This window comes from Barbatula barbatula, assembly GCF_947034865.1.
Source record: "Barbatula barbatula genome assembly, chromosome: 8".
Classification (NCBI taxonomy): domain Eukaryota; kingdom Metazoa; phylum Chordata; class Actinopteri; order Cypriniformes; family Nemacheilidae; genus Barbatula; species Barbatula barbatula.
The window spans coordinates 18,501,863-18,528,826 of NC_136771.1; the positions used below are offsets into that span (position 1 = coordinate 18,501,863).

General features: G+C 38.8%; 1 protein-coding gene across 4 annotated transcripts in view; it reads left to right on the forward strand.

Moving 5' to 3' along the window:
• Positions 1-3,654: 3,654 nt before the first annotated feature.
• rapgef2a (Rap guanine nucleotide exchange factor 2a) overlaps positions 3,655-26,964 on the forward strand; it is a 32,452-nt gene continuing 9,142 nt past the window's right edge. For 2 of the 4 annotated variants that reach the window (XM_079462682.1, XM_079462684.1), the window contains exons 1-16: positions 3,655-4,335; positions 18,952-19,022; positions 19,236-19,292; positions 20,466-20,549; positions 20,651-20,726; positions 20,808-20,975; positions 21,639-21,656; positions 24,245-24,367; positions 24,955-25,132; positions 25,219-25,355; positions 25,455-25,613; positions 25,787-25,939; positions 26,075-26,239; positions 26,327-26,434; positions 26,525-26,728; positions 26,823-26,931. In XM_079462682.1, coding sequence (XP_079318808.1) covers positions 4,252-4,335; positions 18,952-19,022; positions 19,236-19,292; positions 20,466-20,549; positions 20,651-20,726; positions 20,808-20,975; positions 21,639-21,656; positions 24,245-24,367; positions 24,955-25,132; positions 25,219-25,355; positions 25,455-25,613; positions 25,787-25,939; positions 26,075-26,239; positions 26,327-26,434; positions 26,525-26,728; positions 26,823-26,931 — 1,894 coding nt within the window. In that variant the 5' untranslated portion in view covers positions 3,655-4,251. Of the gene's footprint in view, positions 4,336-18,951; positions 19,023-19,235; positions 19,293-20,465; positions 20,550-20,650; positions 20,727-20,807; positions 20,976-21,638; positions 21,657-24,244; positions 24,368-24,954; positions 25,133-25,218; positions 25,356-25,454; positions 25,614-25,786; positions 25,940-26,074; positions 26,240-26,326; positions 26,435-26,521; positions 26,729-26,822; positions 26,932-26,964 lie in introns of all 4 variants that reach the window. The other 2 variants (XM_079462681.1, XM_079462683.1) reach the window with 1 other exon arrangement.

Sequence of the window (26,964 nt, forward strand, 5' to 3'; positions counted from 1 at the left end):
AAGCCCAACACTCTAACCATTAGGCCACAGCTGACACCTAATTACAAAGAAAACAGACGGCGTGAGAAATACAGAGATCAAATGTGTGTTTATTTGTGTAGCTACATATAAGTCGGTCTGGAAAGGGCATCTAATTCGTCATCCAGTGGGCCATGAACAGGAAGTGTCTCCCAGATTGATATGTCTCATCTAGATGGCGTCGGTGTGTGTGTGAAAGTGGGTGTATTAGTGTGGAGGAGCTCTGGATGTCAGTGGATATGATAAAGTGTGTTGTTCCTGGCATCATTATCTTAAAGGAACCATAAACGAAATTCCGGGATTTAAAAATGTGTCATTCAACTGCACAAAGATGGACTTATATGGTTGAAAAATGAATCATGTTTGAAACTCAATGCTGACAACAAGAAAAAAAATATAAGTCAATATGAACCAAACCCTCCTGTGTGTTTTTCATCTGCCCGTATGATAACAAATGGTTCCTTTGTTGTCAGAAGGGAAGATAATGAAGATAAAGCATCAACTATGCAAGAACTATAAATTATAAACAATAAATTATTGTATAGACATAAAATGCTCTAATGCTTTTTTTTCAGTGGAATTTATTTTAAAACATTTTATTCAAATTAGGCATGTGTTCATTTTATTTAAATATATTATGGACAAAATAATATACCCATAGGCCATGGATTATGCTGTTTTGCTAGATTAAAAAAGTCCTGTTTCTGAATATCAACATCTGGCAACCCTTATATGGTCCGCTGATTCTCCTCTGTGTGGATACATGTGGACTTCTTTTTATCTTTGGAACAACTTCAGAAAGAAATGAGACCTCTGTTTGCCCTTTGACGGAAAATGTGGTTATAAACAGATATTATTTTAAGAAACCAAATGGGATAGTTTACAATGAAACGTCTGAAGGAGACAGGCAGCAGAAAGCAGCAGCAGCATGTTGCATGTATAATAAGATTCTCTGAGGAAGACACAAATGAGAGTGTTTTTCACACATGCCTTTGAAGTGCTGCCTGAATCACATACTCGGCTCATTATTTCCATATACAACCAGTTCAGCGACTCTTAAGATTGAAAGAAAATGATTAGAATCATTCAGAGCGCAGGCCAGGTTTACAAATATAAGAGTACATTTATATTTTTTACACTTATGTAGAATACAATACTTGCCAAATATGGGTACATCTCCTATTTTTTAGAGAGAGAGAGAGAGAGAGAGAGAGGAGGAGAAGGAGGAGGAAAAGACAACTGCAATGAACCTAAATGTTTATTACGTCAAAAAACACAGATAATGGGTCTGATTTCCGTAAATGGTTGAAAGTCCCTGAACAGGTGAATAACAAGAGATGGGAACATTGGCTAGAGATGGGAACATTGCTGTCCACACGGTCTGATGACAAACTAATTCAGACCCACAGGACCGAGACCAACAAGGTAAACACATCACGATTATCTGGCAAAAAGCGGAGATGGCAAAAATCATAGATGCACAGAAGCAAAAAGCAAAAAAAAAGCAAAAAAGGGCAGACAGATGGGAGAACTTAAAGGGTGAGTTCACTCAAAAATGAAAATTCTGTTATTATTTACTCACGCTCAGGTTGTTTCAGAAGAAACTTGTGATGAAAGACACATTTCATTGAATTGGATATATTAATATATTAATTTAATATATTCAACAATATTTTATTTAAGATTGAACTCTTAACTTTATAAAAGGAGTCTACGCACCATTCATTACATTTGTTTATACAGAACTATTTTCTGTGTCGTGAGGTTGGCTATAAAAAAATACGTTCAGCTGCTTTTGTGGAAATTTAGTAGGCATAAAAACGACACAGAGGTAATTACACCATTGCATACAATAAATATGACTTTGAGGGTAATTTTACATGATTTTGATCCCTCGACCCCCTCCAACCCTCGTGTGTACACAACATGATGGGAGGGGCAGGGCTCTTTTTCGAGCGCAAGTGAGGCCCGTTTCAAGTACCATAGCAAAGGCATTTACACAGAGACAAGACAGACACAACCGACAGGACAACACGTGGCCCACACAGACGATAGTCTTTGTACGAAAACAGGACAAAGACAGGGGTGTCAGGATCCTGTTACCAGTAACTAAATATAGGCCCAATGACAAACCCCAGTCACAAATCATAATCTTGTGTTAGAATATAATGATATTCCAAAAGACTGCATGCTTCAGACTTTGTTGCAGACAGCCCTTTTTGTTCCTGTGTGACATCCTTGTGTGCAAAGGGGATGCAGAAATAAAAATGGTTTAAAAAAAATAAAGAATGGCTTACTGAGGAGTGGAACAGGCCTGTACAGAGCCTAGCCGTGAACCTCACTGAACACTTCTTGCTGTGAGATTGAAACATCAGCTGTGAGCCAGAAACCATCACTTGACAGCAAAGCCTGACCTCACTGATGCTCTTGTGTATGAAAAAACTTCAATAATTCCCAAAGCCATGTTTCAACCAGTGGAAACTATTAGCAGGACAGGGGGATTATGAGTTTTGAAATTACAAAAGTACACATCCTGATCACCTTCAACAATTCACATTGAAAAAAAACAGAAAGGCTTGTGTAACTTAAAAGGAAAGGGTCTGACTGTATAGCACACTAATTACCACCATGTCTGTGACTTACAGAAAGTGTCTTAGTGTTCCCTTGGCAACAAGGAAGTACTCAAAGTGTTGATGTTTCATCTTTCTAATCTATATGGCCAGATGGTCAAATCTACAATATAAAAACATCAAAGCTAAAATTTCAAAACTTTCTCTCTCTCTCCCTCTTAATGATGTCTTATGCCAACCTATATCTGTCCTGTATTTTGTATGGATCCTTGAAGTATCGATGGAATGATGATTGCTTAGAACAAGAGAGAGAGAGAGAGAGAGAGAGAGAGAGAGTGAGAGAGAGAGAGAGAGAGGAGAGAGAGAGAGAGAGAGAGAGAGAGAGAGAGAGAGAGAGAGAGAGAGAGAGAGAGAGAGAGAGAGAGAGAGAGAGAGAGAGAGAGAGAGAGAGAGAGAGAGAGAGACCTTTCTGCAATTTTTCAAATAACCATAATTGAGTGTTTATCAATCACCTTTCTTCATGGAGATAGCTGACTGGTCCACAATAGTACCTGCAAACCCACGCTGACCCGGAGAACCCGCAAACACCACAGGGATCACTCAATATGCAATAATCTAGCGCGACCTGGTGGTCACTTCGGGTATAAGTTTAAGCACTTACAAACAAAACTCGAAACGAAACTTTCTTATCTAATCTAAGCATCAACTGATGTTCAAGTTATGTCAAACATCAACATAAACTGGACCTTAACACTTTCTAAAATAGGATTTGATTAAAAATAATACTAATGTTTATATATAATGTCATTAATATTATTGTTGTTTATTGTTAGAAATGTATTTTACTATCCAGAACAAGCCATCGAAACTGAAATGGGAGTACGGGAATGTTAAACAAACTATTTTAAAAACAATATCAGAGGTCTTACGTTTATATTCAAAACGGGTATAAGCTCTTTAAAAATGACAAGAATAGACATCACAGTTTGTCCATTGAGCATATCTACCAGTGTTTCAAGGACACGGTTTATCTCATTTCAAGTTTGGATGAACTTAACGTCCACATGGGGCGCTAGAGGCCAATGGTTTAATCCCTTGCTTGACAAACGCCTGAATCACGGCGTTGTCATCGGTTCATTTGTACCCCGCCCGTCCTTCGTACCGTCGCTATGGACGCACGTCACTTTATTAAACCGCCGCGTCTCTGGATATCGTACATTTAGTGTCGCGTTTTATCAAAAGAACGGTTAGACGCTCACCGGACGCGGGCCAATGAGCAGCGACCGTCAAACAATAACGGAGTTTAACGTTACGCCTGCACATCCGTGAACCTCTATCCGATTCCGGACAATGTATAGACGTTTCTGCACTTGATCGAAATTGTTTCATTGGTGTTACGTGATTCGCTCACCCTCTAAAAAGTGATTATTACTGTTGTAAAACTTTTGTACGTGCTAAACATCGGTCGGCGTTGGGACGTCCCCCTGTTACCCCAGGATTGCACACAACTCCACTCCGCGGCTCTAAAAGTGGGCCACATCGCCTCACTTCGTTTTTTGGGGAACCATGGAGTTTGGAAACGAAGACTCGGCCTGAAAGAAGGAGTCGTGTGCGTGAAAGGGAAATGTACGGGATTTAAAAAGAGATCGTTTGTTACACGTGAATGCACGCCGACAGAATGGCGTCTTATGTGGACAATAGTTTTCGGCACGCGATCATGAAGAATCCTGCCGACAGGACGCAACAGGTTAGTTAAAGGACTGCTAAAATACTCTAAATGACGAGAGACAACGTGTTTTAGAATGTATGAATTGGTTTAGGATGTGGTGGTCTGTCTATACAGTACAATTTTAAACGTCCCACCCTGCAAATACTCAGTTAAGGGAGCTAGTTTAGCGTATAGTTTACATTAAAATGTCTTGTTTAACCATTTAATCCGAATGATTTACAGCATCTAAGTGAAATGACGTATCGTCCCAGTATGGGCTCAGGGGTTGGGTACATTGTTTCATTTGGACGTTTTTTCAAGTCCGCTTGTTTAACGGCGCCACAAGCTCTAGTTATCCTCATTCTTGGGGTGTTGCGGTGTGCCCGTCAGTATTTGCCAACAACGTGTAATGATTTGTTCCACAATCCACTTTCTGTATTTTCCAAAGCACTGCGAGTAAGTTGTTTTTAAATTGTTGCTTAATATAGACGCACACTCATCGGTGTTGGCCGGACCTTGTTTCTGTGGTATTACAGGCACGTATTACTCATCTATCGGAAGGGAGTACTATGGACAGTCCAGACTAGATCATTCTTATTTTAACCCACAGAAGTTGATTTAAAACTCGGGCTACTATTACAATACATTACCAGCAGTGCGTTAGTTTAAATGTCTGCACACAATCCATCTGCTTGTGGCCGCTGTAAAACTACGTTTGAGTTGGTTATTTATGCGGCTGTGTGGGAATGTTGAGCCGTGAATTTCGAGACCGGGAATTTAATGAATCAAAAGAATGTGAGGAATGAAGTTAAGGGCCCATGTGTGCTGCCATGGAGATTTAAAGCACTGCTTTAAGTGATTCATATTTTGTGATGTGTTCATTACGTTTAGGATTTTGATCAGGCTCAAGTGAGTTTAGAGACACTAAAGAACAAGCCAGCACAGATGCAAACTTGAGAGGGATTGCTAAACAATGGTTGAACGTATGCCAGTGGTTGTTGGCCCAGGGTGGAATAAATGAAGGAAATGTTCTTAGTACTAACATCTGAACACGTTATTGCAGTTTTCGAGGGGATTACTTGATGAAGTTGTCTTGTTTCTAACGCTTAATTTCTTTACAGATCGCAGCTGTATTTAAACTTTTTTGTGAGATCATTTCCCTTCATTACGTACCCCAGATCCTCTCAGGACCTTAAACCCCTTTTATGTGTATTTATTTGCCACCGTTTCTGTGCAAACTGGGGGTTGAGGAGTAGTTTAGCCAAAATGTAAATTCTCGAATAACTTGACCTTATCACATATGTTCTTGTGTGTCTCGTGACAAGTGACACACAAGAGCCAATGAGATTATCGGCATGCTGCTATATTTGAATTTAGCGCTTGGATTTGTGTGTTTGGATTTTAGTTTCGCTAAATAATAAGCTCAAAAATGGTTGCTTCCTCTCACAAACCCGTAGTTAGTAACTTGCATTCTGAAATATTTGTATGTACATAAAGTGAAGGATATTATAATTATATAAAAAAACATTGTGTTCAGCTGAAGAAAGGGAGTCATATACATTTGGGATGGCATTGGGGGTGAGTGAATTAATGGAGGATTTCCATTTTGGGGTGAGCTGTCCCTTTAAGTAATAATGATATGGTTGTATGGTAAAACCCTTCAAGGGTTAATCTGTGAATTTTCAACCTAATCCCAGTTTCTCAAGGGTTGTCGGTCTCTGTAATAAGTATTCTGTCACTTTGGATAAACGTATCGGGTCAATGAAAAATCAGTAAAAGGTTTCCACTTGCTGGTGTATTGTCAGTCAGTTATAAATGCAACACCTTACGATTATCAGATTATCCTGTGTAAGGACTAGGCCGTGTTCGTGCACACATGCAGTCTTGATCTGTCATAAATACTTTGTATGGAGTTCAGTAATGTTGTATTTTTCCATTAGGATTGTTTTCTTTTAGCAGCCTCAGGCTAGATGGTCTAATATCCTTCCGTGTCTGGAGGAAGTGCAGAAAAATGTGCAAGTTAGGGTCATTTATACAGCAACGTTTTTTACTAAAACGTTTTATGTGCTTTACCTGTTCGTTTGCATCAATGGCAGCATACAGAATTGTGTTTTTGGGCTGCTCATACTTATTTATGTTTCTCCAGCAAAGTGTAGATTTACTGCAGCGCAACAACCAGCGGAGATTCATTATTTAATAACATACACCAAACTGTAAACACAAAAATACACAGAAAAACGCTATTGGCTTAACTGGGTATGCGTATGTGCACAGGCACGTATTGCTAACTACTGGCATGCGTAATGCAGTGTCTTTACTTGTTTTTGTTGGTCTGTGTAAATGCAGATCAGTTTTGACAATGTTGTGTCTTTATTATTGTGTAAACACATTATCATTATCATCAGCACAGATGACATCATGCAAACAAGCATAGGCGCTGTTGGCGAAGTAGTCCGGGTAAGATCAGGGGCTTTGTATGGTGAAACTGTGGTGCAGGTTATGGTTTTGCAATCTTGCATATTTTCAGGCATGCAGTAATATGTTCGCGCAATTACCAAGTTTCTTGTTTCGTCTCATGTTTTTTTTCTCTCTTCCTGTACACTCTGTCTCGCGCTCTTACAAATTTACACATATGCATGATTAATCTGCCAGCTGCCCACAATAGCAACAGAAAGCCACAGCGAACTTTACGTTTGTGTCGGTTCACAACGTTGTCACGAGTCTCATGCACACCGCACAAGGAAGCGATTCTGTGCTGTTTGCCTTGTATTCAATTGTATAAACTGCAGGATATGCAAGCTTTGCACTCCAAAGAGACTCTTCTCTCCTCAGTAATGTAAACAATGGTCTTTTTTTCCCCAAGTCAGTTATGTTTTGTATGGCCTCAGTGTCCGTATGTGCGTATAAACTGAAACAAGTGTGCGGTCAACAGAGGCTTTAGAGGTGTGCCGTGCTAATTCCAATGTATTAACCCTCGCCGTGGTGTGGTTGCTGCTTAGGGCAACAGGAAATAGCAGAGGAATGAGATGTACTAAGATAAGAGTTGGAAAAGAACAAAAGAAGAAAACGGAACAAAGACAACCAACAGAAAAAAAGGAAATCAAATGGATGTTTAAAGTCTGAATGTCTTAAAGGGATAGTTCACCAATAAATTTAAATACTTTTATCTTTGATTCACCTTTATATCATTCCAAACCTGAATTACTTTCTTCTGTGGAACACAAAATTTGATTTCTAAGAACACTGGCAACCAAACAACAATGGCCCCCTTTGACTTCCATTGTATAGACATCCCTAAGACCTTTCTCAAAATGTTTTCTTTTGTGTTCCACGGAAGAAAGATATATACAGCGACATATGAGTGAGGATAAACAATGACAAAATGTATATTTTTGGGTATCGATTTTAGGGCTGAAACGATTCCTTGAGTAACTCGAATACGAAAAATCATAGAGAGAATTTTTACGCCTTTAATCCATTTTAATTCTGTACACACGGAGCACTGTGTTTCCCCACGGACCATTATTACTAACGCACAGCCCATTAAACTCTGTACATGTTACAGGGATCTCAAGTCTCACGCATTCACCGTAAGACACACGCATTTATACTCGCCAAAATAAGTCTGGTTAACCACAGTATTTTTATGTGGAGAAATATATTACTATTTAATAGTAAAAAAATAAACTAAAACTAACTTGGATATGCATCATGCATACGCTGAAGTTGGTTGTTTACCTTTGAAATTCTTCTTCTTTTATTTATGCTTCTTATTTATGTATTTGTATTATATAGCATCTTTAATGTAATATGGCAATGGAATGTAGTGGGTTCAGTTTTCACAGATATTAATGTATGCAATTTCAGCATTTTTTAAAAAGGAAACAAATGAGTTATTTTCTCTCGTATATTAAGTATTGCTCTTTAAAGGCGAGGTGTTTGCTGTTTAAACTAAACTCATTCAGGCCTATCTTATTTAAACATTTAAGTGCAATATGATGCACAAGAAGACTCCGACATGGCGCAAATATTGAGTTGTCTTTGAAGTCTTGCGCTTAAACGAACAAATTCACACATGAAGTAGGTCAACATGCCCCTCTTGTCGAGTATCTTAAGAAATAACCTATTGTTTTTGTTAAGTGAACGGATGAAACGGACAAAAACTACTGTGTACAGTATCGGTGTACTGGATCTGTTGCATTCCTCTTAGAGCCACAGCAGCATATTCCTGCTGTCTGTTAAAGGTCAAGGAAATCACTCACTGCTTGTGACTAAATAGCTTCAGTAGCTTCAATTATGATTCATCTGTATTTAATTTGTACATTTCCAATTTTATGTTATATTTGACTACTTTAATCAATTTCTATACCTTAAAAGGTATATATACTAGGGATGGGCCGGTATGAGATTTTGACGGTATGATAACCTTGCACAAACCTGTCACGGTTTCACGGTATTACTATAACATCTCTTAAATGTGTTATTTTTTCAATAAAAACAACTTTTCCACTGAACATAATACATTTTATTTTGAAGAAACCTATACAACATTTTGGAACAGTAAACATGTCAGGTTAAATAATTTAAATGCCGAATGGGAGACTGGCGCTCTTACGAGGCTAAAGACCGCAGTCGCGTCGCTGTTGGTCGGGGAGTGAGGTTTTACACACTGCACAGCTCTTCACTAGCTGGCCTCCGTTACATTTGCTTGGGGTAAAAAGCAGAATAGTATTTATTTTAACAGTGCTAAACACGCAAACTCTCTTAGATGGTTGCAAATGTTTATTTAAATACAGCATTGCCTTGAATTTAGCGAAGAGTATGGGTAGTGCGCCCATAGATGGGCTATCATATTTGACGTATTGCCTCCCCGAGCAGCCACTCTTTTTAAACATTTTTTTACAAGTTGGATGTCCTTCCTCCTCCAAGCCGCTGCCGTCTGAACTTTTCGAAACCCAAACAATCCCCACACGGCAGACTTAGTGTTTTTTGACGGGGGAAAAAGTTCCAAAGATTCACCTCCTTCGGCCATCCTTTATACACGTGACTCACTCCCTCTGACTGCGTGTACCAACCGGAGGGGGGGGGGGATCATGTGACTCGTTACGTTCGCACACAACCTGAAGGATTCCTGTAACTTACTTTTCGTCTATGACAACGAGAAAAAGCTGCGCATACCTCGGAGACGGTATAGTGAACATTTTTAGTGGTTTTGAAACCGCGGGAATATTAAAGCGTGAATATGGTTATCGGCCCATGCCTACTATATACAGTATCTTTTCCCTTAACATAGCACATACCAAATGGAAACCGTGACCCTAAAACCGTGACACAACCGAACCGTGAGTAATTTTAATCGTTACACTCCTAGTTAGTTCTCACGTGAAAACCAATTGTGAAAAAAGCACAAATCCTAAAATATATATTTTTGTCTTTTATTTAAAGTTGTAATTTCTAAACTGTCATCGTATGAAAAAGAAAACCCCATGCATTCTTTTAAGTATCTTTTCTTCTATTTCATGAAATAAATAACAGCTTACAGCATTCAGTAAGTATATAGTGACATTTTTGGGGTAAGCTGTTCTGTTACAATTGCAAATTAAGTTTCCCCGCATACTACACTGGACATTTTTCTTCCGTTCACCTAAATTGTGCACACAAATCTGGTATTATGCCACCCACACAGATCTTGTCAGTTTTTCCTCTGTTAGCCGTAAAGTGACATTTTTCATCTAAACGATGACTTAATGCGTGACTGCCGTTCGGTTAGGGTTAGATAAATCTTTTAAGCTAGCTCATGTATGGAAAGATGCATCAGATCTTAAAAAGAACCGTCTGTTTGAATCACTTTTCTCCATTATGAGATTTATCCTCTTTAAAATGGATCTGCTGGTTTTGAGAACAGATTACAGCAGGTACAAGTTTTATGGGAATTGGTGCATTCATGTAATCGTGTTCCTCATTCCTACATACATTTAGCTTCATGCATTTCTGAAATGCTTTGCAACCTCAGAAGCAGCATTGATATAGTAACAAATTAGAAATGTATTTTTTTGTATTGTGAAACTAAAAAGGGACTGTCTTACGTCTGCGTGCAGCCCATTTTTTGAGAAATTAGCAAATAGGAATTAAAGATCCGAAACAAAAGCAGCTAAATAAAACAACAGCTTGGCAAATGTGTCCAAATAATTTAGGGATGTACGACTAATTTGACAGTCGTTTAAATTAAAGTTTTATAATCGTGTAGTCTATTAGTCTAAAACTAACAATGACTCAGAAGGCGGTCCAAAAACTTTTTGTAGGGCATATGTAATAGGCTACGTTTTAGCCTTTTATCCCTTTATCAGGCATGTTACCATATTTTGTAACTTAATAGACCAAATTACAACATCTTTTTTGTTTTACGTTTTATGCATGCATTCCACTTTTCCTTCTGCGTTTTCTGCATCGCGGCAACAAGAAACCAATACAGTATGTGTAGGCATGGTTCCAGTGAAATTATTATTATGCTACTTTGAAATGACATAGTTTGCTTATAACCAAATACCATTTTCCTCCTTCAAAACACCCCACAACTCGTCTTTCAAGTTGGCATTTCCAGGTAGGAATTGCATGCTAGATCTGAGCATCTGAAACATTTTGTTCCTCATACACTTTTAAAAACAATGAATCATTCATTTTTCAAACGTATGTTAAAGTATGTTGTTTAAAATGTTTTTCAACGAAACATTAAATTAAAGTAATTTGAATTATAACATTTTGTTAACTTCTTTCTTGACTGAATCGACTTGTTTTAGTATAGACGTGTAGGAGCTGTACCCTTTAGATGACTAGTCTCCTAAAATATTCCTAAAATAAATGACAAAATCTCTTTATAACTGTTTAGTTTTCTTCAAAGTTGTATCACCACCCCTCGAAACATATTGCAAACAGCGGTGGAACTTGTTGCTGTTGTAAAATACCTCAAAATCGCGGATGTTGTTGCTCACTCCATGCTGTTGACTGCTTTATGCTCCATATGTTAGCTTGTTCACCTGCGTACAGAGCACGTTTCTAGCATATAATGTTACACACTGCCGCGATGTGAAGCCTTTTAAAAGCCAGCATCTCTGTAAACTTCTAAATCACATTGCGGAAATGGGATGTCCAATCGGGCCAATTGTCACCGAAACCCCATCTAGAATTTTATTCAGTATCCTCACAGATACCTGAAACAAATATCAGATCTGTGCATCCCTAACTATATTAACCAATCGAGTAATCATGGCACACACTGTGCAAAAAACCTAATAAATAAGAAACTAATTAGAAAGGAATAGCTAAACCGAAAAACGTTTATGCTAAATAAATGGCAAACCACTTGTTCTTTTTTTTAAATTGGAACAAGAAGAAAATGAAAACGTAACTGACTTGATGACAGTGCTTACATGTTCTAGTACATGTTATTTGACAGAAAAGCCTCTGCCATCATCTTGTCAGTCAGCACTTAATTCTTCTCACATGATGAATAAAATTGAACTCCTGCTGCAGATCTTTGCTGCGACACTTGTTCCGCAATGCTGAATGCAGCAGCCGCCAGACGCGCAACTGTAGTTTGGTCTTTAACTAAACAAAAAACACTAAATGACGGTGGGGTCGTGGCCACAGTGGACAAGTGATGTAATCGGTTGGCATGTGGACATCATGTATCACTGGTAACACCGACAATCGCAGCAAGCCGACACAGCAGCCAATTTGAGGAACATTTAAATTTATTCTGTTTCTTAAAGGGGGAACAAGTACAAAAATATAATATCTGCATGCAGAAGCACAGCGCACTTAACGTTACCTGCAAGCTATTACAGTGCCAGAACAAATCGTGAATGTTGCGGAAGAAAACAGGACAAGACAACATATATTATGTCCAGGAGCGTGACAGAATCCCACTGAAGTGGGTGGAAATGATATCAATCACGGCTCTCATTGAACAGTTCGCCACTTCTTAATGGTGCGGTGTCAAAATCACATGACCCACGACTAGTGACTAGTTCGTGCAACCCCTATTTCAAAACACTTTAGCTCAGTTGTTTCATAACAATGGTTTAATTTCCTTCCTCCGACTGTTTCCAAATAGCAGCCACAAAGTCATTAGTGAGTGGGACTCGATGAACGCACACATCCTCCTTCAGAGTAATGTTGTTTGAGCGTAATACATGCAGTGTTTCCCATTCATTAATTCGACTATGGGGGCCCGCCACAGATTTTTCACGATTCCTATTTACAACACATTGATGAGAAAAGCAACAGCTGTAAAGGCTGCGCTGCATTAGACAAACAAGGAATATAACCAAAAGCACCTCATATATCTGCTCTTCATTGTAAATGTATGGTGATTTTGTCAGACGATGTCGCGTTTATAAATCAGGATTTTAGCAACAGTAAAAGTAACAGCTGGTTGGAATAAACATGAGGTGTTATTGGGTTGTGTTCAGTCAATATTTTATACTTGTTTTATGTCTAGTAGTTGCGTTAAAATACAATATAATGCGATAGATCAGAGAGTAGAAGAGAAACAGATTTAAAGTGCCAACAGTGGACCAAACGCACATGATGATGTCACAGATATGCTCATTGGTGCGTGATGTCAGCAACACGGCAGTTTCTCAATATCGTGTGGGAAACACTGACACCTCACAGCTATATTTTGCTCATAATTCTAATCTTCATGTTTCACGAGCATTGTGTTTCTCAATACAGATCTAAGCATTGTTGCATAAAAGTCTATGTGTTAGTTGTCACAGCAAGCGGAGCAAAATATTGTGCTTTGTTTTCGGCGCAGATCTTTTAAATACTTACTTCAATATTTCTAGTAATGCTATTTCCCCTAAGATGTCATTTAGGAGTGGTTTTGTATTTGTTTTTGGGGCCAAACTCTCCCAGCTGTGATCCATTTAACCTTTTCCCAGAACTTTGTTGACACGATAAAGGTCAACGGTGAAGCTGAAAGGGAGTATTTTTAGAAAGAATGTTTCCATTTTTACCCCATTGAGCGTGGGCGCGTTTAGTGGATCCTTGCGTTTGTCTTTTTCTGTTCCCTTCTCATCTGAATTGATGTGTCAGTGCTTGATAAGCACATAAACGCCCACTCTTGTATTTATAATGAAGTCTTATCTGTCTTTCCTTTCCTCCTTGCATGTTCTCCTAATCCTGTGCATCACAGTTGATAAATGAACTCTGGTCTTGTCAGAATGCAGTCACATGCGTAGTTGAACATTTGGGCAGAATCATTTCCACATAATCTACCCTAGCTATTTTTTATGCACGTTTCAGGTTAACACTGTGGGTGCTTTCATTTCTTCATTTGTGTAATGAAAAGCCCAAAATTATCTCACGAAAGCAGTCTTTTTTAGACTTCCAAGAAATGGGTACTCAAAACTTTCGTTTTCTCTCACAAGTCATCATTGAAGGGAAATATCTGACTGGACACGCGTAACTATTCTATCTTCCCGGTATACTTTTGAGATGTTCCTGAAAAGGAAATTATCGATGATGTAAAAAGACCGATGTTGGATTTTTTAAATAAATTCATTAGCATTTGAATAACATTAGTTTGTAACATCTGCAGCACTGGCATCACCAGTCAAAACCTTCCCATTGGGCAAATAAAAAGTTACTTTATTATGTTTTTCTAAACACAGACCATTTCTGACGTTGCATAGGTTGAATCACTGTTTGCTGTGTTTGGCTTATTCATAGTTGTTTATCATTGTATGGCAGTGAAAGATGAAAATGATTTGGTTACAGATGTCAATACTTAAATGCCCCTTTCATGTTTCTTTTATTCCGTCAGCAAAATTTTTTTTTCTAATAGTTATTTTCAGGTTTTGTCTCTATGGTCTCAACATGACTGCTTCCATGAGTAAGCTTCTTGTAGAATTTGAAAGCTGGTAAAATGTATAAACGATAATTGACATATCGCAGATTGCTCAACGAACTTTTTGTAAGTCGCTTTGTACAAAAGCGTCTGCAAAATGTAAATGTAGGGTTGGGAATCAAAATTTTGGAATCGGAATTGAAAGGCAAGGAATCGGATTGGAATTGAAAAGAATAGGAATCGAATACTTGAAATGAACATTTCAATTCCTCTTATCATTTTTTGTGTGCATATTTTCTGAAATGTGCATGTGTTAACTTGTGATCTGCTGAAATCTCAATAAAAGCCCTTATTCAAATAAACCAAATTTTAACTAAAGCAAGCACAGGAACCACAAATTGACCATAGTTTTGTTATAGTAACTGCAGTTTAACCATGATGTAGTTAAATTGTTGTAATACAAATTGTAATAAATCCGACAAAACATGGTTCTGTTTGTGTAAACTAGTCAATAAGCACACTAAATCCTGGAATAGCGCAGTATTCGCGCGAGTTCAAAAATCTGAACTTTGGCGAAAATTCGTGCCGCGTTAACCAATCAGGAGCCTGCTCTAGTAGTGACGTGATTATGACATAGCGAGCGGAGGCAGAAATCTGAAACAACAACGAAGGACTGCTCCTCTGAAGGACCCAGACACGGTGCCGAATGAGTCTATATGTCTATCTTTAGCCTTCCATAGCACATAATGCGCAGCTACCCTCTCAACTAAATCCATGTCCGCCATTTCGCAATTAGACGGGAGCCGCCTGGCAGAAGCCCCTCCCATGACGCAAAATTTCACGCGCGAATGAAGCGAGTAAAATCCAAATGTTCAAGCGTCCAACTACGCGCGAATAGCGCGTTTTATTCGTGCAAGTCACGCTTGATGCGAACACACAGTAAGAGCTTTTCATCAAGATGCCCAACATTTCATGCTTTCAGTTTATTTTAAACAGTTTACCGGTGATAATACTGCGTTGTTATGTTTATCAGTGTAAATCATTCTTTAAAGACCTCTTCAAACAGTCTGTAGATGTCAAGCAAATTGATAACACTTATTCCCTTTAATTGCAAGTGTCACCTTATGAATATGTTTTACTGTTGAAATATTTAACATACAAGTTACTTCAATGCAATAATTCTTTTAAGGAAATTTAACTTAAAATGGCTAATTTCAAGCTATTTGTTAGCTTTGAATATGGATGGCTGTGTAACACAGCCACACTTTGAGAATGGTGTGCTTCTCATAAGCTAAACGGAATGTGAGTTATTTAGGGTCAGAGTTCAGAGTGTGAATTCATGTAGCTGTCTTAGACAGGTGCTGGTTTTATTCAGCATGTTCAGAATGCGTATGGATTGTTTTTCTATAATAATAGCCTCCTCGCCATCTGAACTGTAGCTCAGACAATGTTTTATTAAACTTCAGTAGCTTTTGGCTTTCCGAGTCAGTGGCATTGATCCCTTGTTCACCCAGCTGGCTCTAATGGTTTTTCCCACCTGCTAACCCAGCCGCCGAGACACCAAGTAGGGGGAATTTCACGCTATTACTGAATGTGTTGTGAAACTCAGAAACCACACAAACACAGATGCTGTGCAACCGTTAGGCCCTTAAAGCATCGATGTCTGTATTTTTCGTTTATGTAAGAGGAAGACCGCTTTCAAAAGTTATCGATTTATAAATAGTCTATTTGATGGGTTGTTTGAACGACTAGGTGGTCAGTAGGGGATCGTTTCTTTTGATAATGGTGCCACAAAATATTTCCATATCTGATTTTCCTTAATGCGTACTGTAAGGTCTATATTGGGGTACATTTTACAAAATCAGATTATTTTCTGAGAAAATGTTAATACATGGTCATCTAATCGTGATCTTTAATGTGACTCATATTATGATGTTTGTGGTGGTACCCTGCCCTGCAGTATTATCGTACCGCATGCATCTCATTTACACACATATTTGGTGCTTATCCGCATGCATCTCATTTACACACATATTTGGTGCTTATCGGTGTGGTTAGTGACTCTGTGTTAGCTCTTTAATTGTTCAAACAAACCCCGGGCTTTATTCATATATACATGCAAACAGAAGCGCTAGAGAAATGTGGGTGTAAAGCTTCTGTCTGCAGTGCATGTGGCTTTGTTTGATTTCAAGGTGGCACTGAGAAGAACAAAGTGTTTCTCAAACAGGAAAGAGGTGAAGGAGAAGCTTCAAACACTGATTCACATAGAGGAACATAATGGCATAATTTTAAACACCTGATACCGAGAAGTTCAGGTATCAGCTGAAACATGAGCCGATACCATTTTCATAGACTGTTGATATTACCTGAAACTGTTTTTATGCCCGAAAAAAACACTGTGTTGCTTTTAGTTTTTATTATTTAGTTATAATAATTTGATTAACAGTATCTTATAAGGCCTTGTGTGTTTCATACTTTTTTGTCACATATGACACGGCTAATATTATCAATTGTTTTAGATGTAGTGCGATGTGTATACACGATTAAAGGTTCAAACATTTTTTATTTGCCACATACAATCACAAATGCAATTGATCGTTCCGCCCTACTATATACACAACTGTCTCCTTGCATGGAAATCGTCATTGAATTGTTTCTACGGTAGCCCTTAATAGACAAACTGCTTTAGAGAGCACATTTTGTAAATTTATTAGCATTTATTTTTGAAACTGAAAGTTAGGGTGATACTTTTAAAAGGAACATGCTTGTCCAATGTCCCTTTGGCCAAGTCTACCACATCCAACTGAACTGTGACGTTAGTCTGATCTCAAGGGACCCGGTCCAGTGCCAGAAATCTTGTGCAGGCTGACTTTCAAATAGGAAATGCCACAGTCCGAGAATAAACATTCCTGCCCTTCGACTCAAACGAACCAATCGTGGCCCGCTGTATGATGCCTCTGACTGGAAGTCATTGGTTTGTTTGAATTCTGTTTAAGTTGACTATAGCAGAGGTAAATGAGAGGCATGGACAGATTTCGACGGGAGTGGAAGATGATGAGACAGGCTTCTGGAATGTCAGGGAGGAGAGAAGAAAACAGTGACGCATGTGGAGGTCTAACCGTACAGATATATGATCTGTGAGAATGTTGGTGTTGTGGCCTTAAAAGCGCTAGACCTCTGTATTTAGCTTCACACGTGTACATGTGCATGGAGATAAATATACATACATCGGTCTAGAGCTGTAGCTATCGATTATTTTGGTAATCCACTATTCTACAGATTAATCGAGTATTTGGATAACAAGTGCTTTTTATTTATTAATATACAAGAGAAAACAAGACAGACTTCTTACAATGAACAACAAATTTGTTTCCTTTTTTTAGAAACATTTACATATTTATTGCTGAAATTGCATACATTAATATCTGTGAAAACTAAACCCATTTAGTAGTACATTCCATTGCCATATAACATTCAAAATGCAATATAGTTATACAAATATATAAATAAGAAACATAAGCAAAAATAGAAAGAATAGTTTCAACTAACTTCGGCTAATGCATGATGCATTTAGTTTACAAAAATTAGTTTAGTTTAAAAGTTATTTTTTACTATTAAGTAGTAATATATTTGTCCACATAAATCGACTTTTATTTTGGCAGGCCTTCGGAAGTCGCTTATTTTTTGTCTGTGCGCTTCACCACAACTCCAAGCTGTATATATATATATATAAAACTAGACGCCTTTTGCTTGATCGTACGTCAATGTCAATGCCGCCACCACATTGATGAGGGCAAAAGCAGACTACAAAGACATACGAGTGAATGGTAGCGCTGGAGTTTTATCAATAAACACAACATCGCTTTTAATTCTTAACTCATTTAAATAATTTTCTAGTCGCATCATTTTCTCCTAATTGCGGAAGTGATGCGCTCATGTGGTGTCTGGCTGTCTGCAGATGTAAAGCAATCACAAAAAGTACATTTATGAAAATTATAAACTGATTGCAACCACAGAAAATCCCTTGCTGTAGCTATGCTATTAGCTTTTTGGTGCTATCATCTGTTCATCTTTACCAAGATTCATCATCGCTGAGCTTCATCTTGGGAAAAACAATAATATTTGTGAGCGAGACCAAACTTTTTATATTTAAAACCATGAACTTGAGCTGAGACGCGGCTCACTTGCTAGGAGGAGCAAAGCAGTTGTATCTAATATTTTGGTTTATTTTAAAATGTATTGCAATATTTATTTTTAATTATTAGTTATCCTGAGGCCCCCATCAACGTCAGCTTAGTGGGCCACGAGCCCCTGTTAAGAACCAATGCCTTATTTGATTTACATTACTTTTACTTTCTGAAATTAGTCAAAGCACAATTTGCATGTATTGGGATTGTTCTCGGATGTGTATGATGCCCACTTGAACAGTCATGGGGCGAATAGGTATCTCAGTAGATTTGTCAGGCTTGCTAAAAAGAGAATTTGATAAAAAATAGGAAGTAGAGGCAGCACTGCAAGTGAAGGAATAAAAGGAAATACCCCAAACATTCCATTGTTGTCGAACTGAATTCATTGTAGGTGGAGTTATGTAGTGATGTATGTGTTGACTTTGGTGTGTACATTCACACTCATATGGCACCTCCTACTGGTGTTTTGTGCACACACAGGACGATTTGAAATGACTTGAGTGACAGTAAATGTATATTTAAATGCTTTGCAATTATGTTCAATGCTTGTGCTCGTGTGTACATGCGTAAAGCCATTTAAGTGTAACATGCTGTGTGTGTTTGTGTGTGTTGCAGGATCTGCAGATTGTGTATTCATACCTTCATGGAATGGAAGCACTTTCCAACCTGAGGGAACACCAGCTCAGGTACATTGTGTGTGTGTGTGTGTGTGTGTGTGTGTGTGTGTGTGTGTGTGTGTGTATGTTTGAACAGTAAAGTTTTATTTCTGATGGCATGAAAAAAGACCATTTTCATAACAGTATTGCAGATATTTCCAAAATGATTACAAATTGAGAAAACCAAATGTTTGCAAGGCATCAAAACATGCATTACTTTCACACGCTCTGTGTGATTTGCAGGTTAATGTGTGAGACGGTTCGATATGAGCACCATGACGCCAATGAGATGTTATACTAGTGAGTATCTAACCACACACACACACGCATTACATGGTCAAAGTTGTGAATCTGACTATACTGGTTAGTTTATCTGAGGTTAATATCAATGTTACTGAAATTATTTTGCTCACACATCCGCTCAACCTCTTTTTTTATCAAGGACACACACGCCGACATCTGTTTCGTGCTCAGTTGTTTTAATCTGCAAACTGCATCTACAGATGTGGATTAAGCATCTAAAGGCTTTTTGAATACGGATGCAAATCCATAGACCTGTTTGCTTGGGTTACTATTAAAGAGGTAGCTTTCCTGTGGCCTGCTTCTCGGGCTCAGTGGTAAGAGAATGGCGCTAGCAATGCCAAGGTCATGGGTTTGATCCCAGCGATTGCACATACTAAGAAACAAATATATAGTATAATGCAATGTAATTGGACTACAAGTTCCTATGGAAAATGAAGGTCATGGGAACTCATCAAACCTTTGAGTTGACCCCATCATTTCCGTAATGACTGTAACCTCCATCTGAATTTTACTCCAGTTTCTGCAATTATAGGGTAGTGTCAAAGACAATGCTTTCAAAAACACTACTACTCGAACTGTTTCCTCATTGTAGCTTTACCTTCCGTTCTCAGCATTACATAGAACAGTAAGCACTCCCATGTTTACCCACAGTTTGTGATGCACACAAAAAACGTTAATTTCTCAAACTGACTGTGTTTAGGCACCGGGCTACTACGGTGTGTACTTTCCAGGAACATGTTCTGGCTTTTATTACATTACAAAACGTATTCAACATGGTTACGTTGTGTTATGTTGATCTAATATAAATTTTATATGTTTGGACAGAACAAACTTTGAATTCATTTTTGTTAAACATTTCTGCTTAATTGTTCTGTGACCTTTAGATTGACTTGCATCACATGCAGATAAACTGTGGTTTGGGCAAAACTTCATACTGGTAGTCAAAAGTCTGACTGCATGCGAGTAGTGACAGATTTATCCTTATTTATTCTGAAACAGCTGAAATGATGTGCCCAAGTCTGATGACTCATTTTAAAATGGGTTTTCTTTGCCCAGCCGTGCATTTGTTCTGTTTGCTCGCCGCTCCACCCAGAACATCATCATAAGGGTGTCTGGGCTATCGTGTGTGTGTGTGTAATGTTGTAATGTCTGTCTGTGTGTGTTCTGCAGTCCTGATGACATTGGTACCTGCTGGTACATCCTCCTGTCTGGTTCAGTCTTTATTAAGGAGTCTATGTTTTTGCCACGCAGCAGGTATGTTTGCCTTCGTTTCCATTTTTTCTATTTTTCCTTTGTTTGCCTCATTGTTTCCTTGTTCTGTTCTGTTTTGTGTGATGTGTGGTGTTTTGTTTCAGTTTTGGTAAGCGTTCTGCAGGTAGTTTACGTCGTGGTTGTGAGTGTATCGTCCTTGAGGCTTCAGAGATGATTGTGGTGAGTTACAGTGGGGTGCGTACAAAAATCATTTATTACAATTTGTGATAAACTCATCTATTCTGCGTTTTCTTTTTTTAGGTGGACTACATGGACGACAATGATGAGTATTTCCAAAGACAAGCATCTCATCGACAGTCCAGGAGAAGATTTCGAAAGATAAACCAGTGCGGAGAGCGACAGACTATAATCGATACGGTCGATCATTATCCAATGAGCAAACCCCCTCTTCCTCCGGGATACCACTCGGTCCGTTCATGTTCACAACCTGACACACACACACACACACACACACACAAATTAAACTTATGTCAGTTTGATGAACGCATAAACCAACAAACCAGAAACATATATATATATATATATATTTAGCTTATATCTGGATGAGGATATTTCTTCTAATTTAGTGTAAACTCCAGCGATTGTAGTCCTGTCTCAACCAGTACATGAAATAACAGATGTACCTTGTTAAAGGGAGAGTTTTCCCACAATTTTAAATGCTGTCATCGTTTACCTGCCCTAAAGTTTCAAACCTTTATAAATGTCTTTGTTCGGTTGAACACAAGGAAAGATATTTGGAAGAATGTTTGTAACCAAACAGTTCTGGGGCACTATTGACTCTCATAGTAAAGATCAATAGTGCCCCAGTTTCAACATTCTTCAAGATATCTTCTTTTGTGTTAAACAGAACAAATAATTTTCTACAGTTTTTGAACAACGTGATGGTGAGTAAATGAAGACAGACTTTTCATTTTTGGCTGACCTATCCCTTTAATATTTGTAGCTTTTGTTTAGAAAACGAATCCCATCCAAATAGTGCTTTGGTTTATATAACATGATTTGATTTTCATGTCAGTGTGGAATGGCTGTGGATTGTGTATTAAATGCGTTTTTAATTTCTCTTGCCTGCAGGAATGCTCAAAATCCCAGGTAACGTTCCTTTTTATTACTATCTAGAAATAATCTTCATAGCTGCTGTGTGTAATTGTTTTTGAAGGAAAGTGTTTTAAAATATCCCAGTTGAATATTTAGCAACAACTAAAAAAGTAGTTATAATTCTCAGGAGTGTTGACATTTGTGCTCTGATGCATTCGACATTGCTGTTTCAGCAGCCCTTTGTAGCAACGTTGTCTCACTGTTCCTGTGACTGGATGTAAACATTTTAATTACATTTTTAACAATTATAAACAGCAGTTTAAAACTCATGCATGTTTGCACACAGCCTTCTAAACTCTTTCATTCCTAAGCTCTGTTTGAAACCTAGCGAGCTGTCCAAGTAGGAAGCATTGTATCATATCCCACAGTGCTTAGTGGAATAGAAAATAGACTGTTACCCAAAATGTACAAAGTTTTGTGAATAATGTGCTGTTAGTGTAACAGTCTTTCGTCTGCATTTTCCACAAGGAACACTAGATTCTGTTTATATTCTTCAGATTGATCACTTATTAGATTCAATTTCAGTCCGAATGCTGTCTGTGTAGGCAGTGGACAACAATAAACCTCACTAGATTTTGGTACAGAGCCCCAGTCATGACTGCATTCACAAATCTAATCTGATCAATTCTTCTCTGCATTCAATCTTTTGCTATCAATCTTACTTTCTCCATTACATTTCTCGCTTTTTATGATCCTCTGACATTTCGAACCCGGTTATGGTTGAGAGCATGGGCTCTTGTCTGATATATATTCCAGATATATATGTGTCGGTTGCTGCAGGGACAACCCCGGTGACTAGTTTAGTAGGGCAACGGGTGTCAACCATCCCCCCGCGCCTAAACAATACGAGCATCCTGTTAATCCCATGATCGTGTGTGTGTGTGTGAGAGAGAGAGAGAGAGAGAGAGAGAGAGAGAGAGAATGGGAGAGAGGGCATGGTCGGATAAAAATTGTCTGCAGAAGGGTTTTCCTGCTGTTGTTACTGTGGTGACAGGCAGGGTTCAATTGAGGAGACAGGGATGCTCTTACTTTAAGATAATAACGACAATAAATGATAAAGACAAGAAATGATCAGGGATGTGTGAGATTGATTTAAGGAACATCAAACCGAAAGGGAGAGAGATGTAATGTTCTAGAAGTCAGTTTGGAAAGTGCACCAGGATGGTTGGCCATATAGTATTGAAGGCTATGAGACAGCTGGTTCTGTCTCACGGCTATGGAGTCAGGGGACGTGGGACCAGGGCTGTGAGTATCTCATACACACACTCATGCGCCATAGACAAACACAGAAAGCCTGTAGACAAAATGTGTAATCTGTGTTTTGCATGCACAAAGTGAATACAAGAATGTATTAGTTGACTTTGTACATAGGCCTGTGCGCCTACGTGCATTATGAGGGAAAATGTTTGTTTAGTTATGCATGATCATGTTTTGGCGTTAACAATGTGAAAGCAGAACGTTTTAAGTTTGAGTAATAATTGCTGGTTTATATAAAAGATGTATTATGTTCTGAATAGAATTATGAATATTTGATTGGCAAGGAAAAGTGGGGGGAAAGCAAAATAATTTGAATCTGGATTTTGAAGTTCATATCTTCCTGATGTGTGTTTAAAGTGATTTTTCCTGCTTTGAGTTTTAATCATTCATTTTTTGCGTAAATCTAGTTTACTCATGAGATTATATTTAGTCACAATAGTGGTTTGTTTTTTAGTTTTTTTATTTGTGTGTATTGTACATGTGGTGGTTTTGTTTAGTCGTTGTATGTAGGCCAGCTGAAGTAGGTTATCAGTATGAAGCCATCAACTGTACTGTTGTAAGCCTCTGGGTTTGCTGTAGAAATAGTTGAAATTGATCCGTGTTTGTTTTAGCCGGTCTGATCGTGATTTCGGCTCATTACCTGATAAAATCATTAGTGATTAGCATGGGACTTGATTTAGGCATATAATCCACTTTTAATTACATTTTATTCTTGTTTAAGTAAACATGAGGGATGTTTGAAAGATTGTCGCTGTTGGACTGAAAGCTTGTATCTTTAAAACGTCACCGTTTACAAAAAAGTTGCCTTTTTTCAATAATTTAACACTTGTCAAAGTTGCAGGCTCTTTTCAATACTTCGTATTGGTCAAATATTTGCAAAACCCACATACAAACATAAAGGCAATGATTTATTGAAAAGGTTTCAATCCAAAAGCGAGAACACCAGAGTATACAATTAATGTGAATATTTATCACCCGGTCCTAGTATTTATTTGTATTAACCAACAATAATACATTCATTCATAGCAGACGGATTATTAGATATTAAACATCCCTACAAAATATGAAAAATACATTGTTCATGTCTGTAGATTACGCAAACAACGCTGTTCCTGTTTTAGTCTTTTAACACTGCACAAACGTTTAAGCAGAATTACAACCAACAGAACATCCATAACGAAATCAAAACGAATATACTTAAGATTTTACTTTATATAAGATCTAAAAATGAAACCGGATATGCTTCTTTACCAGTGCAGTCTTGTATGTGTCTGTTTATCGCTGTGTTAGTTTGATTTATATATGTGTATTTATTTCTCTCACAGCTTCCTGCAGATTTCTCGAAGCTTCACCCCTCCGACAGCTGCCACGCCCACATGACTTCCAGCCAATCACGCTCCAGCATCGCTAGCGATTCAGGAAGTAGCAGCCTATCAGATATTTACCAGGTGATAAGAGACTCTTCATTTCTATCCCCCTAGAAAGCAATACTGACAGGGATTTAGCATGAACATCTGGTACACACGCTTAAATCCTCCCCTGTAGAGGGAACCCCCTCCCGTGATCCATCTGTCACCTCTCAATAACCTATTCATGTCAATCCTCAGACACACACACCTTTTGATCCACAGATCACATTTACTGAATACACAAACACTACCACCCTGCCCTGCATGTACTGGTTCACTGTAATGTATTCGATTTTCTGGCACTGAATATGTGAGGAGAGGGCATTGATTTATTGCCTCGTTGAGCTCTGCTTTACTTTTAATTACTATTTTCTAACTGACCTCAATACTTTTATTAGCTATTTTTACTTTGTAACCCCCAACAAACACGAGGTTGGCCCTCCACACACAAACACACAGAGCATATCTGCATGATTTGCTTTGTTGTTTATTTGAGAACACAGGTCACCAAGGAATGAAATCCACTAAAGCAAAATCAAAAGTCAGGCACTTTTAAAAACCAAACATGGTCAGCTAAAAAAAAGATGCAGGGCGTTGCAACCTCACAGCGTTTTTATCTCTTGCAGGCCACCGAGAGCGAGTGTGGCGACATGGATCTCAGCGGACTTCCCGAAACGGCAGTGGACTCGGACGAAGACGACGATGATGAGGACGTAGGAAGGGGGACTGACCCTCTCATGAGTCGGGATATCGTGAGAGACTGTCTAGAGAAGGATCCCATGGATCGTACCGACGATGACATCGGTAAAACATGCTTTTCAGTTTTTTGTTATTGTGCTCGATGATGTTGCAAGCAATTCATTGTGCTGTGGTTTTGTTTTTGTTTACAGAGCAGCTGTTGGAGTTCGTACAGCAGCTCCCGGCATTCGCCAGTCTGAGCGTTTCGGTTCGGAGGGAGCTGTGTGCTGTTATGGTGTTTGCAGTGGTGGAACGGGCCGGAACCATCGTGCTGAATCATGATGAAGAGGTAAGACTGGAGTCATATGAGCACCTCTGCTTTTCATTGATATTCAGATGATAACAGGCGAGTGTGTGTGTGTGTCTGTGTGTGTGTGTGCTTGTTTAGCTGGACTCTTGGTCAGTCATTCTGAATGGAGCTGTAGAGGTGATCTATCCAGATGGCCGCAGGGAAAGTGTGTGCATGGGTGGAAGTTTCGGTGTCTCTCCGTCGATGGAGAAACAGCTGATGACTGGGATCATGAAGACCAAAGTGGATGACTGTCAGGTCAGAAAATATGAAAACTTTGTTAACATTTGATATGTTAAACCTTGAATATGGTGATATGTTAAAGCATTTACTTGCCTTCTTCTTAATGTGTTTGATAACCATTTTTAAAACAAAAATTGCACTAGACGATGTAATCACTCACCAGGTGATTTATTTTTCTGTGTGTGTAGTTTGTGTGTATTGCACAGCAGGACTATTGCTGCATTCTGAATCAGGTTGAGCAGAACACACAGCGTGTGGAGGAGGAAGGGGAGATCGTCATGGTGAAGGAACACAGAGAGCTCGACCGGACGGGTACCCGCAAGGGACACATTGTTGTCAAGGTGAAGACTGCCACCTTTTGCAAATACCTGACTGACCATTTAACCAACGAAAAAAACATTTAATTAATTCAATCATCTTTTTAGAAATTACATTCTATACATGTTTTTAATAAGTGAGAATTATGAATTCCATAGGGTACGGCTGAGAGGCTGATGCAGCACTTAGTGGAGGATCATTCGGTCGTGGACCCCACCTACATCGAGGACTTCCTCTTAACCTATCGTACCTTCCTGGCCAGTCCTCTGATTCTAGGACAGAGACTTCTGGACTGGTTCAATGACCCCAGCTTACGGGACAAGGTAGCGGGGCCTAAACTGTTTTCTTTTGGACGGGATAACACAAGTTTTTGCTGTGCTGTACTCATTTGCTCATTCTCTCTCACTTAGGTAACACGAGTTGTGCTGTTATGGGTAAACAATCACTTTAGCGACTTTGAAGGAAACCCTGACATGACCAGTTTCCTGGAGGAGTTTCAGAGCAAACTGGAAAGAGAGGTGAGGAGAGCATGCATAATGCATAAATTGCATGCATACCTCACGAAAGTCAAGTCTGAGTATCTAATGTTATCTTTTTTATTCAAGCAGAAAATGACCGGTCAGTTGCGGTTGCTTAACATAGCTTGCGCTGCTAAAGCCAAACCACGAGTTATTACAATAACAAGGTCTGCACGGGAGAAGCCCCTCCCCTTCACGCTTATTGGAGGAGCCGAACGAGGGACACGCCTTTTTATCAGCAGCGTGGATGTGGGAAGCAAGGCAGAGGAGGCAGGACTTAAACGCGGAGACCAGGTACCACCTTTCAAAACTCTACAGATTAAAATGCTGAGTAGTGATTTGCTGTCGTTATGTTTGTGTTAATTCATATACTACCTATTGTCCATAGATATTGGAGGTGAATGGACAAACCTTTGAGAATGTGCAGCTGTCCAAAGCAATTGAAATTCTCAAGAACAACATCCAGCTGTGCATGAGTGTCAAAACCAACCTCTTAGGTGAGATTCCCACTGGGATGCGTCTTTCAACAC